This window comes from Dipodomys merriami, unplaced genomic scaffold (assembly GCF_024711535.1).
Source record: "Dipodomys merriami isolate MVZ:Mamm:240054 unplaced genomic scaffold, mDipMer1.0.p SCAF_5, whole genome shotgun sequence".
NCBI classification, from domain to species: Eukaryota; Metazoa; Chordata; class Mammalia; order Rodentia; family Heteromyidae; genus Dipodomys; species Dipodomys merriami.
Genome location: NW_027206068.1, coordinates 29,297,636 through 29,316,357, shown reverse-complemented (window position 1 = coordinate 29,316,357; position 18,722 = coordinate 29,297,636). Strand labels below are relative to the sequence as shown.

Below are 18,722 nucleotides of genomic sequence, written 5' to 3'. Positions count from 1 at the left end.
CCATAGAAAAGTAAAGAATCAAAAGGCAGAAGTAGAGAACCTTGAGAAACTTTGTAATGCCTTTCTTGCATTGCAAAGTTAATGTAGTAGCATTCAAAGAAGTCATATGATTTGAGGAAAGATCCCTTATCTATCCCCCACAGTGTGTCTCTAGTTCTGAACATTGTTTCTGGTAGAGCAGGGGTTTGCCTCTGCCATAAGAGCTGAATGAGGGCTCTGGAATGACACAATGGTATCAGAGCCAGGGCTAGAAGCCACTTCATTCTGTCATTACACCAACTCCAGGGATAGGAACTGTTATTTTGACATTATTGAGTTCTAATTATCTCAGACCTCGTCCCTCCCTCTAGCTCTAGTATGTCTAGTAATGACTTCCACACAACAATCAAATTTTCTTTCTGTTGTCTTGAAAACAAATTTGTTGTCTTGAGCAAATCTTGAAAAAGATTTGCTCAAAAAGGGGAAATGAGAGCAACAAAACAGCACAGTTTGGTGATTGATTACTTAGAATGCAGCCAAAACTTGGTACCATCAATCAAGCAGATTACTCTGTGAAACAAAAGGTGGGGAGAGGGGGAAGTAACTTCTGAGAAGAGACTTTCAGCTGGAAATGAAGGACTTAGTTCCCCCACCAAGTTTGTATTAGACTATCCCAAAAGATGTTCGGCTTATATTTTATGACTCAGCTATTCCTGCCAGAAAGTTTTAAGCCAAGCCACTATTAGTCGTCCTTTCTCTTTGCTCAAATAATGGGAACAGAAATCTCAAAGTAATGTTTTCCTTTTACAAGAAAAAAGTGAGGCATTTTACTATGCTGAAATCCCAGGTTTCATCACACCTGATACCTGTGCATTTCTGTGTAGGTTTCATTTCTACAACACCTGGGTTTTTTTGCTTAACTATGAGGTGACTTTGACTTTCCTTTACGCTAGCCTTGCCATCCTGCCCTTTGCTGGGTGGAAGGTGGGGAAATTGGCCTTGGCCTCGGTGTTCAGTCCCACTAAGCAGCTACTGCTACTAATTGGGGCAGAGGAGCTTCAGTGATTTCAAGAAAATTCTCTCCAACTGCTAGTGGGTGGGTCTCAAACCATCAGCATGACAAGACCAAGTTGATTGCGAAGGAAATTAGTTGCCTATGAGTCACATGAAAGAAAGACCACAGTATTGAGTACCAAGGTCCATCTCAAGTCCTTCTTTGCATTTAAAGGCAACAAAAAGGTGTAAGGGCAGATGATAACATCTTACTATGTTTCCATTTCTCACTCCTAAGTGTGGAGTTGGTGTCATGACAGAATAAGGTGGCTTCTAGGCCTGGCTGTGATACCATTGTATCATTCCAGAGCACTTATGGCAAAGGCAACCAGAAACAACTGTGTTTCTCAGTCAGTTGGTTCAGCAATACAGAAAAGACATGCATGCAGAACCAGATCCTTTATTATAGCTACAAATATCTACTTAAGTAGACATGGCCCAACCTGTGCTCCTGTACAATTTCCAAATATTTCTCTTATCCTACAGCACTGTATCCAATGACTAATGGACAATGCAATGACTTTAGTCAGATCCATAGTTGCTTCACGACCTCTTAGTGACCTCAAAGGACCTGATTTAGCAAGGCGAATAAATTATTGGAGAAGAAAGCAAAGCGTTTCCCTAAAACATCATGGAACATTCTGTTTTACTACATTCAAGAATACCACATCTTCAATAACAACACTTTCTAGAGTCTGGGCTAAGAGGCTGTGACAAGTTCTCAAATATTATGAGGCTTGGTGGTTTTCCTCTTCAGGTCCTGCCAGCCTCTCTCTGGATGATCTTGTGATTTCCAGGTATGTATATTCCTCCTAGACACTTCTACCACTGTAGTCTAAAATCCTACCTGTTGGCTGTGGGAGAGGGAGAGAGAGAGAGAGACAGAGAGAGAGAGAGAAGAGAGAGAGAGAGAGAGAGAGAGAGAGAGAGAGAGAGAGAGAGAGAGAGAGAGAGAGAGAGAGAGAGAGAGAGAGAGAGAGAGAGAGAGAGAGAGAGAGAGAGAGAGAGAGCTTTCTTTTCTTATATCCTGAAGTTTGGAAGTCCACAGCCTTTATTGTGCATTTGTGTTCTTTGTCTTATTACTCATGTCTGATGCAGAGTGTGGCTTGGCAAAGGTTTGCTACAGACGGAGTAGTTGTTGAATTGATTGTAGAATGTATTTCTAATTAGTAGTTCCCAAAGGGGATAGTGATCAATAGTGTTACCAATATGGCCAGCTGTTTTAGGTTGCTATATTTACACTGGACAGCCAAACATGAAAAAACAGTTTTATTTTCCAGTGTGAGTGAAGTAGAACACAAGAAGAGTGAAGCCTGCAGCTGCCAGGAAGGCAAGCATGCTCGCCAATTCTGCACTCACTGCACAGTGACTCAGAAGCAGGCTGGCTCATATAGACCCCTGGCAGGAGGATTTATACCACAGAATTCTGCAAACACTAATACACTCTTAAATAGTCCACAGAATACAACAGGAAAATAAAATCAAGAAAATATAAGAGCATTATGACTCAATGTAAATGTTAATAGCTCATTTTGATTCATCATCTGCTTTTCACTACTAACTTAACTGGTCAATTAACCCTTATTGGTAGACTCTCAGATCTATACCTCTACTCCCAGCTGCTCCCAAGGATCAGACTTTCAAAGATTCTTGTCATTTGCACCAGATGTATAAGAAGATTCTCAAATTTAGTCATTTTAAAATAAAGTTAAAAAATAAAATAAAGTTCACTGTTCTTTCCCCCCAATCTTTTTGTTTTTCCCCTGGTTGCTTCACTGGTTACTTTGGTTAGTCACATGCAGAAGCATAAAATCCTAAAACTGAAAAAGACCTTGGTGGTAATCTATCCCAGCCTATTTACTACAGCTAAAACAAGTAAATGTCAATGGTCACAAAATGGCTAGTGACAGAGTAAGAATGACAGAATGACAGATCTCCTGACTTCAGCTTTGGGCTTATTTCACCATCCTGATGGCTGAAAGAAAAGAAGGGAGGAGAGAAAGGGTAAGAAGGAAGAAAAGAAGGGTGATGAAAAGTAAAAGTGGAAATTCCTTCCCAGTTTTGATTTGCTTATGTAATGACCATTCAACTTGGCCAGTGTAGGGATGAGTACATCCCTGGACGTATTTATGCGGCTTTCTCTCAATTCTACCACAATCCTTTCCCTAAGCTTTGCCTCTCTGAAAGATGAGGTTGGAATCTATGTAGACTGGAATGAACTGAAATGACCTTGGAACTTAACAGTTTTCAATGTGCATAGTTCCATGGGTCCCAGAGAGATCTATCAGAATAAGTACAGATAAATCCTTATCATTGCATTTGAGCATTACAATGGTTGAATGTTTTTAGGATGTTCTTTTCATTTTTGCTGATTTTGTGTTGTGACTGAAATATAATTGACAAAAAGAATTTTCATGTTCAATGTCGGTGGGGGGGAGCAGGAGGGGGAGGATTGGGTGGGGGGGAGGGGGGAGGCTGGGAGGGAGGTGAAGGGTAAACAAAAGAGGAGGATGCAATGCTTGGTAAGAAATGTACGCATTATCCTGCCCATGTAATTGTAACCCCTCTGTACAGTATGTTCACAAATAAAATTAAATTTAAAAAAGTAGAAACAAAAAAAAAGAATTTTCATGTTAGTATTTCATAGTACCTTAAGCTCTTTTTCTTCCTCTGTAAATTTGGAGAAATATGCTGACTTGAAGAGATCACCCAACCTTGTTCTAGAAAGCTTCCAACATCTCAGCTACTTTACAGGATTCCTGAGCTTCCACTTGCAACACCTGCTGGCCATCCCTGAAACTGGATGCAGTTCCATTCATTCATTGATTCATCAGATACTCCTCAAGTCCCTTTTGTGCAGCATGAATTGTATTGTGTGTTAAGGACAATGTCCTAAGAGAAACAAGGTAAGATCTTGCCACCAAGAGCTCACACTGAGAAGGAAAACAGCTGAATAAGAAAATCATTGACTTAGTTTACAAGTATTTTGTATTTCTTCTGGAGGTACTGATGTGGACCAAGTGATTACCAGCAGTGGCTGCTAGAAGACCAGGTGGCCATGGAATCTCCTGCACTGACCAAGTTGTTCATTTACTTATTTTCAATGAATATTTACTATGTGCCAGGTACTGTGTTAAAAATTGTATGTAGAGGGCTGGAAAGGTGGCTCAGGGTAGAGTGCTTGCATGCATGAGGCCCTGGGTTTGATTCCTCAACACCACATAAGCAGAAAAAGCTAGGAGTGGTGCTATGGCTCAAGTGGTAGAGCGCTTGCCTTGAGCTGAAGAACTGAGGGACAGCACCCAGGCCCAGAGTTCAGGCTCCATAACCGGAATAAAAAAAATTGTATATAGAGAATGACTTGTAAAAGATGCAATGACAGAGGTATACACAGGAGATATCATAACCCAGCTGAAGGTAGACAATAGAGGGGTCTACAGGAATTCCTAGAAAAGATGGTGGTTGAACAAAGCCTTGAAGGATAAGTGCAAGTTAGCCTGTAAAATAGGAGACAGGAGTGGTATGGGAGTGTCTAGGTAAAGGCCAAAGGGCAAGACTAGCTAAAAATAGCCCTTGAAATGAAGAAGAGGGGAAGTATAGGGACTAAAAGCCTATGGCAAGCTCTGCTATTTTCCCATTTAGCTATCTGTCCGAACTCCCCACTCCCATCCACTCCACATACAGTTCTTGATTTCTGAACATTTGGGCTTCAGGGAAAATGTCCTGGCATCCGAGTGTGGCAAGGCTACAGCCTTCCTTCTGACAACCACAGAATGTCTGTGGTCGTCATAACTCTCTATTACGCACAGTTAGAGATATGTGAATCTGTAAGACAGTGCCCACCTTAAGGTAATGTCAATGAGAGAATACTTGGAATTATACAAAGGATCTACTCCAGAACAGAAGTTCAAGGGAAAGGAGTCACTGACCTTCCAACAAGTACTTTCTTATGTACAAGAAGGATGGTTTTGTCCTCTCCATTGAAACAATTCATCTTACCCATATTTTTTTATTTAGAGATATTGAGAGAAGCAAGAACCTATCCAACAGAGTTCTAGAATGAACAGGGAACTAATGTGTATCTCATTGGAGAACTTTGGCATCTGTGGGGATAAAGACTTAAAGGAAGTTAACCCTATAGATAGCTGCATAAAGAACATTACAAACATGCAGAAGAGTTTGTATCAAAAAACTCTAAGGCAAGAACTTGCTTGTGTGTTTCTATAGAACGAGACGAAAGCCAATATGGCTAGAGTGGAATTGGTCAGAGGACGTCAGAGAAATGATGTCAGAGAGGCAACTGGAGGACAGGATTACACAGGGCCTTGGTGCCTTGGAGGTGCTTCCAAAGCTTGCTTTCATTGAGTCAATAGGGAGCCTTGCCAGGTATTTGAATAAAGGAAGACTCAGATTGGGGTTTTTTAAATATTCCTCTCTAGATGTTGAGAGTAGACTTGTAGGAAGCAAATGAGAGGTCAGGAAAACAGCTAGGAGGCAAGACAGAGTGTAGGAAGATGGAGGGGTTGGCAAATGAGGGTGTGGCTTGTGGGGAGGGTGAAGGCTGGATAGATCCTGCAGGAGTAGCCAATCAGATTTCCTGACAGAATAGAAACTGTAATGATGGAGAGAGGCAGAGATGAAGAGAGAGATAGAAAGAAAGTCAAGGCTAACATCTTAGCTTGATAGGCCTACTATAACAAAGCTTACCCCAAATTAGGTGGCCTAAACTACAGAAACTTATCCTAACAGTTCTGGAGATTCAAAGTCTGAGAGATCAAGGTGCAGGTGGGGTTGGCTCCTTCTGAGAGCAGTGGGAGAAGATGTGTCCTGGCCTCTCTCCTTGGCAGTGATCGAGGCAAGAAGTTATTTTTTAGAGCAAAAAAAGTTTTCATTTTAAGATGTCAGAGTCCAGAATTTGAAAGAGAAGTATGGCTTGGGAAAACATTTCATCTATAAGAAATATATTGTACCATGTATATGTGTAGAGCTCTAGGTATATATGTGTAACGTGTGTATATTTATGAGTACTTCACTATTGTAGGTGGTTTTACATCATGAGATGAGACCACCAAGAAAGTAAGTGCTGACTGAAGGCGCAGGACTAAATGCTAGGGAGTCCTATACTTATAGTGTTAGAAAGAAGAGGTGACTTAGGATCTTTCTGGAAATATTATCATAATTTAAAACTGTAGAACAATATCCTTTATGAGAATTAAAATACACACACAGAACTACAGCATGAGAATACAAGAATACATAGATTTCAGGAACCAAATAAAGTAGAGGGGTTGCTTGAGCAGAGAGAGGGAAATGGGCCTAAAAGGAATAAAAATAAGGGAGGAGACAGAGGCAGAAAGTTATCATGAAATGGAGTATGTAATTAAATATGTTCCTAATACTTGAGTTTCAAAATGAAATACAGTAAATACAGATGAAATCAAATAAAATAGGAATACTTGGCTGTTTCTTCCTATTTTCTCTACTATATGGAGTGCCACAGTGAAGAGTAAAACAAAGGCCCACTTTTCTCCACTGTACAATATTGCAGAAGAAACACAGAGCTGTCAAAGCTAGCTCTCTTTTACATTTCTTTTATTGAGAATAGTCACCAAGAAGAGCTCATTATGGCTTCTGACAGTTAGATAGAAATATTTGACTTACTGTGAGAAAGAAAAATACTTACTGCTAGTTTTGGAAAAGGAAAGAGTACTTAAGCCAGGTGCTAGTGATCCTAGCTCATGCCTGTAACTCTGGGAGGCTGATTACAGTTCGAAGCCAGCCTGGGCAGGAAAGTCTCTGGGACTTTCTAGGTCTTACAATTTTATAACATAGAATTAATTTTTCCCAGAGTTGAATACTTTTAGGAGAGTCTGAATTCTTCCCTGGAAAAAATTGTAGTCACTGAGGACAAAATTTATGACTGGCAGTAGACACTGCCAGCAGGTATATGTTACATGTAGGTATTACCTATATCTAATAAATAGCTAAGATGAAAGGGTGCTAACAATGCACCAGCCACTGTTCTGAGCATCTTAACTACATCAAATAGTTTCATTAGCACAACACACCCATGAAATAGATACTAGTATTTCCCATATTTCATAGATTAAGAAACTGGGGTACACAGTGAAGATACACTATTCCACTTCCACATCCATGGCAAGGTACAGATGTAGGTACACCGGAGCTTGTGCTCTGAATTTCTGCTGTACTACTCTCCCTGCTGAAAATAATGCACTCCCCCTACAACCCTGAATCACAAGGATAGTAAGAGAGCAGTGTCCCAGAGCAAGGTATGATGTGCAAAGGAAATCTATCAACATCTTATATTCAATAGTTCATTAGTTTCACTCATTGAACTAAACATTAAGTCAAGTACTCAATGAAGACCTGATAAATGTACACCATGAGTCAAATCAGTCATCATGCACTCACTGTTGCCAAATGTCTCTCAAACCATAGATAGCAAGAGCACAGGGAAAGAATACTTAGTTTATGGGATGAAATTGCTTCATGTTTCTAAAAAGTCTTCTCAGATTATGTTTAAGTATAGTTTAATTTTTCTTGGTATAAATTAGATTTTATAACTTAGAGACAATGCAAACTAACAAAGCAAATGAATTAAATTTGTTGAACTGATTTTGAAAAAATCAATTTTTGTTAAATGGATATAGGTTTTTTAATTCTAAAAACTACTATAAAGAAAATTTTATACTCAGATTCTGAAATAAAATTTTAGTTAATTTGAAAAGTATTTTGATTATCGCAAACTTGGATGAAGACCCCATCATTCATCAAATATTTATTAATTGTATCATATGTCAAGCACATGAAAAGCCACTGTAAGCCACTCTTCCAAGCATTTTTAACTATACCAAACAATTTCATTCATACAACACATTCATGAGATAGATACCAGTAATTTTCCCCACTTCAGAAATAAAGAAATTGAGATACAAAGTGGGGTAACACTACCCCATTTCCATAATCAATAAATGGCAAACTCAGGAATAATATAAAGAGCCTGTGCTCTGAATCCTTACAGGACTATTCTTGAGGTATGGGAAGCTGTGGGGGTGCTTAACAGATGATAACACTTACTTAAAAGTGATCAAAGAAATGTAAACTAAAAATACATTGTGTCAGCTGTAATCCTAGCTACTCAGAAGGCTGAGACCTATAGAATCTCATAAAATTTCAAGCCAGCCTGAGCAGAAAAGTCCACAAGATTCCATCTTCAGATAAACCTGCAAAATGCCAGGCTAGAAATATGGTTCAAGTGGTAGAGCACCATCTGTGAGCAATAAAGCAGAGCGAAAGCTTAAAGCCCTGAATTCAAGCTCCATTATTGACACACACCAAAAGCACACAGTGTAACATTCAATGTCAACTTGACAAAAGTTTTTTTAGTTTATGAAGACACCAAAACATTTTTCATATTGTTGCTAAGTATAAACTGGCAAGCTTTGAGAAGTAAGAAGAGCCTTAAAAATACCTGTATCCTCTGATCAACAAGTTCATTTCTAAAAACTTGTGCCTCCAAATACATAGATATATAAACAGACATGACTGTAAGAATCTACATCACAAGTTATTTATTGTTATAAAAATTGGTAGGCTAATAATGCTAATAATAAATGGTTAAGTAGTTATTGATATTTTAATAGAATACTAGCTACCTACTAAGAGTTAAGGTGAATATTCAATAAAACAGAAAGATGTGCTCTTTATAGAATATTAAATGAAAGGCAGATATACTATATAATCCACTTTAATTGAAAAGAGATTGACATGCATACAGAAAAGACCAGAGAGCTAGCTGTGCTCTGAGATTCGAATACCATTTCAGTATTTCTGAGTTCTAAAATTTCAAGTAATTAAACTCATTTTCTCCTCCTTTTTTCTTGTATATATTTTCAAATATTTATACATTTAACATCTAACAAGAAGGAAGTCAAATATTTTATTAAGAAAAAAAAAGAATGTAATTCCAAGTGACAAGAACAGAGCTAGAGTTCTGCTGTAGGTAATGAAAGAGATCACCAGAGCCTGTTTCTGGGTCAAGTATGAGGGGAAACTTTTGAAGAAGACGCTGAGTAGAGAAACTGTCTCAACCAAACCAAAGATGATGGCACACAGGTACATGAGCAACTTCTAGTACTCATTAGACACATAGTCACATTATTTAATACACCTAGCGTGTTTATCTAATTCCCCAAAAAAGAAGAATATTTCCAGAACACGTGTAGTTGATTTTTACTTTTCCTGACAGTTCTCCATCATTTATTTAACTTTTTTCATACTCTTTCACAAGATTGTGAAATTTCACAAGATTGTCCTTGCCTCTGCAAGGACAGCAGTGACCTCACTGAAGTCTCCACGGCACAGTTTATGTGAGTAACAGCTCCCGAGAAACAGGGATGCTGTGTGACCCTTCCCAGTGCATGGCATTCAGCAGGCAGTCAACCAACACAAGGGGGAGTCTTTAGGTCCAAGCTCCTACTCCTAAGTCTTTTTGTCTTCTTATAACTTCCTAGTGCTGTTACCTCTTAGAAAATAGATTGTAGTTCCCAAAATAGAATGGACACTTACTTATAGGGGAAAACATTATCTCTGCAATTTATCAAATTCCTTCTTTGAAATCAGATCTGGAGAACTAGAGTCCCCCCCAGAGGATGTAAGAATTCACTCAGAACAGTGACATAGGCTTCAAGGGTCCTTGGTGGAGCCACAGAAGCAGCTATCATAAGATCTACGGTGCACGATGAGTCCATATCTCACTCCTGTGAGTCTAGAAGGGCTCAGGTTCCAATGGTTCAATCCCTACTGACTGACATCTAGAGGTAGATTTCTACTGAACAGACTGACATGGAGGAGTAATGAATGAGACTAACATTGTTTTGCATAAAACTATGAAATACTAACTACATTGTTGGTTTTTTTTATTTGAAAACTAAAGGACAATTAGGAATACAGTTCTATTCTTTATACCTTCAGACCAAAACTCTGACTGAGGCCAGGCAAGCAATGAATTAAATGGCAGCATGTGTACTGCACATGGAAATGCATTGGTGAACATTACCCAGCAGAGAGGAGGGTTGCAAGCTGGGGAGATAATATTGCATTCAAAGGGGAAGAGGCTGACTCAGTTCCAGGATCCTGCTGTCATATGGTTACAAGCCCAGTTCTGCAAGTTCTTCCGTGTGTGTGTGTGTGTGTGTGTGTGTGTGTGTGTGTGTGTGTCTGTGTGTCTGTGTGTCTGTGTGTCTGTGTCTGTGTGTGTGCTTTTCTATTAACTACAGAATTTGAATTATTGGCTCAAAATGTAAAGATAGGCTATGGATATGAGACATTTCATTTAGATACTACTATGTCTGAAAATATTTGGAGCTCCCTTGGAGCTCTGTGTGTGTGTGTGTGTGTGTGTGTGTGTGTGTGTGTGTGTACACACACGCATGCATGCGCGCACTTGAGAGAGAGAGAGAGAAAGGGAAAGAGAGAGAGACAAAGAGACTTATTGCTACAATAATTACTATGTGGAAACTAAGAACAAAGAGATAAGTCATACGGTGGGAGGGATTTAAAGCACAGAAGTGAACTAATAGAAAAACACAGCAAGATATCTAGTTAAGGGAAGTTGACCAACAGGATTTGCCAAGCACATTAAATTATGCCTGAATTTGCAAATATTTTTCTGTGATTACACCATTTGTGTTTGCTAATTGGTGCTTATCAAAGTTAGGCTGCTACCTCCCACAGAAATTGGGAGATATGGTGCTGTCTTCTTTGATACTTAAATATCCAAAGGATTGTTCCCAGGTTTTCAAAGAAGAGAAGACATTTCTGGGTCATAAAATCAGCCAGAAGTTTTGAGAAGAAGAAAAAAATAGATTTGCATCTCAGAGGAAGTGAAGAAGGCATGTACAATTCCAAATTTCTAAAATAAATGCTCTAAGAAAAAGGGAGGTCAGAGGCCTAACAACAGGAAGAAGTCTCCAAAGTTCAGTCAAGCTGAGGAAATGTTAAGATTGTCTCAGTCATAAAGTAGGGTCAATATCAATAAATTCTCCAAACTTTATATCAGTAGGCCAGTTTTAAAGAGATACAAATTCTGGACATTTTCAACCTAAGTGACAGCTGAAAATGTCCAAAATTGATGTTTCTTGAGAATTTGAAGAATACACCAGGAAGCCCTAGTCTGGCAGTAATGGAAGCCTGGTAGAAACTGTATTCATTTGAGAACATGGAGAAGGAGCCTCCATGCTGCCCTGTTTTCTCTGCCACCCTTTCTACACCAGGGTGTCTGCCTGCCTCGGTCTCTGCTGACAGGAGCTTATAAACACACCAGTATCACTGACAGCTCTGCAACCTTGAACAATTTATTTGACCATCTTGAACTTTTGTCTCTTCCCCTGTAAATAGGACCAATAATACAAGGACCAATAAACATACCACATGACATGATATGAGAAATAAACTTATCTATGGATACCACCCAGCACAGTGCCTGCCATAGATTAATCACTCAGTATCTGATGGCTACAGCTAGTTGTTGTTAGGAAACTAGTTTCAGCTGTTTTTCACCTGTGCTATATCACTCGTACAGAATAAGGAAAATATCATGACATCAGTGTCTACAAAATACATGGAGAAGTAAAAGAAAAGTAAGTTTAAAAAGAGTTAAGGCTTCAATCTATCAGAACAGAAGAAACTAGCCATGAGGCAGTAACTACTTTTCAGAAGCTATATGCCTTATCCTCCCAATTTCTTGCCTATTTTCTTTATTCCTGTCCCTTCCAATTAAAGTATCTTCCCACGTGGGCCTTACATCTTCAGGGTGTTTACTTAACCCAAGAATGCAAGGCACGTTTACTAATTAGGATCATTGTACTTTCTTTCTCATATGAATAACTTGTAGAATTTTAATCACTCCCCCACCCTCCCAAAAACCCTCATATAGGAGCTTATTGGCTTTTCAGAAAATCCTATGCAAATTCTCCCCCAAAAAGGTTTTGCTTTGTTTGTGTCTTAGTAGTTCTGTTCTTATAACTATGCTATGTTCGGAGTGTCTCCACAGAAGTGTTCTGTTTTATCATCCAATGAACTCTGCCTCCTTGTGGATGTGACACTCCAGTGGAAGGAAGCCAGGAGCCTATAGTAGCGATCCTGGGGAAACTTCAAGCAGCTGGGGTCATGTAATTTAAAACCTCTGAAAAGTGTGCTGTGGTGCTGTGGTCTGTGCACAGCACTAGTGCAACATGAGGACTGGTTGCAGCTGGCTCTCCAGAGGACGCGATTGCCTACTGAAGGAGGGAGAAGACTGAGAGGCAAACCTGGGTGCAGCCCGAAAGGTCCAGATAGATGAGCTTGTGGCATCCATTCCCTAAGTTCAGGTACCGTAAACCTTTGTCTGTGAACTTGCGGCAATAAGCCAAGCTGAGATTCTGTAAGTTTTGGAAGTTCCTGAAAAGGCAGGGCGAGAGAAGAGAAGAAGGAAAATGAATACACTTCAGCTTTTCTCACATCTTCCTTCAGCCACTACAATACAGAGAACTAAACCGGTACATTAATCTTGTCTCCTCCTCGCAGTCTCAAGAGTTTAACTTCATTGTTAACTCTCATGTCGATCCTTAAAGGAGACTTTACTAAATTATTAGAGAATGCATAATTACATATGAAGAGGAAAAAAGTAAAGAACATTGGCTAGACACTTTGAAAAGATGACCGGGATAAGCTTTTCTGGTTTTGCATTTTAGTTTTTGGCAGGGGTTGGGGTTTGCATGCATATTGTTTGGAAGTTAGTTTTTGAAACCGAAGTTGTTTACTTTATTGTTGTTTTTAGGTTTTATCTTTGGAACAGTAAACTAATGTTGAGAAAGACCTTCTGTAAGCACTTAATTGGATATTAACTGTCTCATGAGCATAAGGATTTAGAATTAAAAGAAGGGAAAATTGAACAGAACAAGCTCCTAACATGGTTCAGATAAACAAATAGTTTAATGAGCCAAAATTTAAACATGTACGATTTTGTAAGTAATGACTTCATTATTGTAGTAAAGATTTTTAAAAAACACTGGTGCACAATGCTTAACACGGTTCAGAGGAACCATTTAAAATGAGTGAGCTACCTAGCAGAACAAAACTCCATAGAGGCTATCAATCTCACTGGAGTTGACACAGATGAAATATGGCACTACCACAATGACAAAAGTGAGAACGTCTAGGAAAAAAGTGGGGGACTTAGGGTGTGTCTATGCTATTGTGCAAGGGCTGGCATTTGGAGAATACAAGCCCTCCTAAGACTAGTTTATTTAAAAAGTGCAAAGATTCCCTACTACCGCCCACTCTGGTAATGGAATTACAACAAGTTCTTGGTTTGTGATTTGCAATAGCTTAACAGCAAATGAGAAAACAAGAAGAATAAGAAGTGGGGAGAGGGTGTTTCTCTTCCTCTTAAATTGCAGAAATTAAGTTTAATATGGTTTACCTCCACATAAGTGGGAAATAAGATATGCAAGCATTGACCATTAATCAGATGTGAGAAATGTGTCTATGGTTCCAGTTCCACATTTAGAGCATTCATTTAGATTCAGAGCATACATTCCCTTTCCTGGGAATAGCTGTGTACAGGAGATTGCACAGCAGAGAGAGAAGCCTTTAGATGGTAGTGGGAGTTGGGGCAGGCAGGGCTGGGAAGGAGGCACAGATCTCACATCCCCAAAACACGCCCCTCTCCCACATAGACCAACTATAATATGAACAGAATGTACCCGTGACTTATGTGGAAAAGTGGCTACTACGACTTCTAATTTTCACCTAGATGTGTCAGAGCTTAGCAAAAATAGAATTCTTTCCCCTCCAAAGAGCTCCCCAGTGGATTGCGTTTTGGAGGTTTGGGAAATCCTTTCTCTTCCTCTCTCCTTTGAGTTTACCCCAGGATTCAACAGTGTGAAGAATAATTTTCTTGGGCTATGATTGTCATTTGTTTGGAGAAAGTAGAAATGAGGTAGGCAGCACAATACAATGGAAAATATACAAGGTTTTGGAATCTGACCAAATTGGATTCACATTCTGACCCTGCAACTTCCCTTAAGTTTTATAGATGGTTTCCCCAGATGTTAAGTAGAGATAACAATATCATCATTTTCTTTTAACCCTAACCAGTGGAGAGAGTTCCAGCTTTCCTAACCCTCAGTTCTCTCATTTGTCACATGGATGTAGTCCACATAATAATAGCATTATTTTGAGGGAGATTTTTACCAGTAAAATTAGCGGGATAGTAGAAGTTTAAGAACATATGCATTATTATTATAATTGCTAGTATTATCCCAGATAATCACAACACATTGCTTCTAGGGAGTTTGTTGTCTTCTTCTGTTTAATGGATTGGATACTTTTTGACAAGAGTGCTACATATGAATGATTTCAAGAGTTTGGGAGACATCACATTGAGTCTATACCCTGACCTAAATCTATCATACCATTTCTTTAAATCCACATGATGAGTGGATAAATACCACAAGGGAAATTGTTTAAGGGGCTTGAACTTTTCTTTTTTAATATCATCACTTTTGTGGTGAAGTCTAGAGATATTTTCTTAGCATAATGTTTTTTGTTAACATAAGGTTTTAAATGCATACAATAAAATAATTACAAAGGTAGCTGATTATACTGAAATATATAATCAGCTTATTATTATACTTACTATATTCTGAAATACTTATTATACTCTGATGGGAAGTAATGACAATTATTAATGATTTTTAAATATACAGTACAACTGTAGTGTGATAAGAATGTATTTGTGACTTATACATTTCACCCACATACTTAGTTGTGGGTGAAAAGATCTTAAGAGCTGCTAGTATTATTCTGATTAATAACCATATTCCAAGCTAGAGTTTAGTGAAAATAGAGGATTTTTTTCTCATCAAAATGCATGGATCTGGGCTGGGAAGTTGCTCAGTAGAAGAGTGCTTGCCTTGCATGCATGAGGCTCTGGGTTCGATTCCTCCACACCACATAAGCAGAAAAAGCCGGAAGTGGTGCTATGGCTCAAGTGGTAGAATGCTAGCCTTGAGCTAAAGAGCTGAGGGACAGTGCCCAGGCCCAGAGTTCAGCCTCATGATGGCCAAAAAAAAAAAAAAAAAAAAAAGCATGGATCCCCTGAATTAAATCCCTAGTCCTGATAGAGAATCTATTGGAAACAGGTTAAGAGCCTCTGGTTGTTTATTAGACTAAATGACTCCTGCATTGAGCTCTGGATGTTCCCTTCAAAGTAGAATCTTGTGGGAAATAATCTTGAGTTTGAAACAAAGCACAGGAAATCCTGAGTGAACTTTTAGGCCTTTCTAGGGATGTATGGTAGGGCAAACTTAAAGTTGCTTGAGTTGGGAAAAATATCAGTTAACAATGAAATCACACTTGGAAATTTTATATAATACTGATTTTTATAACATCTGGCAAATAAATGTTTTCTACATGAGTAAGATCTGGTTCATCATTTCCCAGCACAGAGACCTCTTGATAATTCTAATTCCACTTTGAGGCAACATGTTTATATTTATCTATTCTTAATAATTTGGTAACTTACTGAGGAATGAGTTCTCTATATTTATTTCTCTGCTACTACTATAATCTTAAAGAAATTATAATCCTTGTAGAAACCACAGATATTTTTGTCCCTTTATTTTGGCTTTGTTTCCATTGGAGAATAGAGGTATTCTGGGTTTGATCTCGATAGTAACCCCTCTTAAAAATCATCAAGACAGCCAGGCATGGGTGGCTCACACCTTTAATCCTAACTATTCAGGAGGCTGAAGATCTGAGGCTCACAGTTCAAAGCCAGCCAGGGCAAGGAAGTCTATGAGACTCTTATATGCAATATACTACTAAAATAAATAAATAAATAAGCAGGAAGTGGAGCTATGACTCAAGTGGTAGAGTGCTAGCCTTAAGCAAAAGAAGCTCTGAACAGTGTCCAAACCCTGAATTCAGGCCTCTGGACTTGGAGGGGAGGAGAAGAAATCACCAAAACAAAGCAAAGTCTGTTGAAAAAGGCAGGGGGGATTTGCATGTACATTCTTTTGAGTTGAGTATTTGGCTCTTCAGTTTAAAGATAAAGTTTCAAGAAGTAGGATTCTGCAGAAAATCTAAACAGAGTGAAGTGGTCTCATTTGCAGGGTGAACTTGAGATTTCTCATTTAGCAAAACAGCTGTTTCAAAATAAGCTACACCATCTGCCCAATTTGATGGACACTAGAGGATTGTGCGACGTGATAGTGCCTGATAATGATTTCCAAACCACCTTAGAGTCAATTCAACCATATGAAAAATAATTAGACACTAATCCACTACAGTAAATTAGGCTCCATTAAAGAACAAGAATCAAGCTGGACACAGTGGTGCAGGCTACAGTTTCCCCTACTCAGGAAGCTAGGTAGGAGGATCTGGCGAGTTCGGCAATTGAAGCACCAGCACGGGCAACATGCCAAGATCCTCTCTTTAAAAAAAAAAAAAGGATCATAATAATTTTATTTCCAACTCTGTGTACAGAAGATCTCACATAATGCATTTGAGCAAAACATGGTGAACACAAAAATGAATATTGCTGTTAAAAGCAGAGAAAGGAGATATCTCCCTGACTTCTGGCAGACCATAGGATTTGAAGTGTGAATGGTTTGGAATTGCAGAAAGACCTACTAGTTGCAGAGATGCCAAGTATGTAGCGAATAGATTACCTTGGTGTAAGAGCTTCTCTTGGGAAACCTGGCCGGGTAGGGACACTACAGGAAGACTAGAAACAATAAGAAGATAGTTCCAGGCTGATGCTTCTTGTGGCTTGAAGCAGAACAATTGAAGGGAAGAAAGACCAGAGGCAGAACTGGCAGGATGTTGTGCCTCAAATGGAACCGATAGTGTCACCTAGTTGGTGGCACAGGAATAACTAGAAAGTGTTTACATTCAGGAAATAATTTCCTGGAGTGGGCATGAGCTGTGGGCAGCCCTCCTTTGCAGTTTTAGGACATTGACCAAGCCCCCGAAGAAGAAGAAAAAAACCTTCCAATAAAAAGATGTCAAGGGGGTAACAATGCTTGATAGGAAATATATACATTACCTTCCTCATATAACTGTAACCCCTCTGTATCTTTACAATAAAATATATTTTTTAATAAAGCTGTCAAATTAATGTTGCCAAGATGGGCAAACAAATTACATTTTTCTTCTGGCAGCTGATTGCTTTGGAAAGAAGTACTAAGGTTAATGAAGAGGAATAACAACACAACAACCAACATTTCTCTGGTTATTTATAATGGAACAGTTTTGCACACTCAACTGTTTGAAACAGTGGAAAACAGAGAAAAATAGAACCATTATGAAGTATATTTTTGTCATAGATAAGTCATTGTACAATTTTTCCGTAAGACAAAAAAAGTCAGTATCAAGAGACATTTATTCTGAAAGTTCTTTCACTGGCAAGATGTAGAAGTTAAAACCAAAACCAGATGTCTATATGTGGTCTGACTGTCCTATCTGCTGCCTACTAAAAGTATAATAACTTCATTCGTGTCCCTAAAAAGTTATGTATAGCTAAAGTAGTACACTAATTTCCTTTGAGAAAGTATGATAGGAAATATATATATATATTAAGTTAAAAACTAAAGTGTCATAAACTACTCTAAAACACTTAATGTTGTGAAATTATATTTCTATATATATTTTCAATAAGATTCTTTCTATATATACTATTATCTATTACATATAGGTACTGTATATGGTATTATATGACTAATATTATTAAACTATTCTACCAATAAATCTCAATAAATTCTAAAAAGTAAAAATATTTAGATTTAAAGAGATTCATAAACTTATATACATAATAATATGTTTGGCATGAACTGTCCAAAAAATGTTTTGAACAAGATTCTATATGGCAGATGATCAGAAGACCTTCAGGAATCACAAAAGGGTCCTGAGAACTCTCAGGAGCCTCCTCCTACTGTCTTTGGGACTAACTTATACTAGCTTATGAGTTCAACTTTTTTTTTTTTGCCAGTCCTGGGGCTTAAAGTCTAGGCCTGGGCACTGTCCCTGAGCTCCTTAGCTCAAAACTAGCATTCTACTACTTGAGCCACAGTTCCACTTGCAACTTTTTCTGAGATTTATTGGAGATAAGAGTCTCATGAACTTCGTATCCAGGCTGGCTTGAATCGCAATGCTCAGATCTCAGCCTCTTGAGTAGCTAGAAAGTACAGGCATGAGCCACCAGTGCCTGGCGAGTTCAACTGTGATCACCTCCTCCCAAGTCTTCCTTAAATGACCCCATGATTGTAGCTTCAAACTGCCTACAGTGGGATTATTTATATTATAGAAATAAGTAAACCTCATTAATCAGAGCCTCTCTCTCCATATTAGCTCAGTGAGTTAATAAATATCTACCATAATAACTGATAAAGGAAAGGCAATATGTTAATGCAAATGCATACTCAAAATGACAAGAGAGAAGATGGCAGCTTTGAAGGACAGAAACTGAATTTGATCTTAAAAGATGAGGGTAGAAGCCGGGCGCTGGTGGCTCACGCCTGTAATCCTAGCTACTCAGGAGGCTGAGATCTGAGGATCGCGGTTCAAAGCCAGCCCGGGCAGGAAAGACTGTGAGACTCCTATCTCCAATAAACCACCAGAAA

The 18,722-nt window shown here is 38.7% G+C and overlaps 2 protein-coding genes across 8 annotated transcripts in view; one reads left to right on the top strand and one right to left on the bottom strand.

Annotated features, from left to right (window-relative positions):
- Fbxl13 (F-box and leucine rich repeat protein 13) overlaps positions 1 to 18,722 on the bottom strand; it is a 153,687-nt gene that overhangs the window by 45,520 nt on the left and 89,445 nt on the right. For all 6 annotated transcript variants that reach the window (XM_069996314.1, XM_069996317.1, XM_069996316.1 and 3 more), the window contains one exon: positions 12,366 to 12,495. In XM_069996314.1, the coding sequence (XP_069852415.1) occupies positions 12,366 to 12,495 (130 nt within the window). The remainder of the gene's footprint in view (positions 1 to 12,365; positions 12,496 to 18,722) is intronic.
- Positions 12,208 to 18,722, top strand: part of Lrrc17 (leucine rich repeat containing 17) — a 36,418-nt gene continuing 29,903 nt past the window's right edge. For both annotated transcript variants that reach the window (XM_069996321.1, XM_069996320.1), the window contains exon 1: positions 12,208 to 12,425. The gene's annotated coding sequence lies outside the window, so the exon portion shown is untranslated. The remainder of the gene's footprint in view (positions 12,426 to 18,722) is intronic.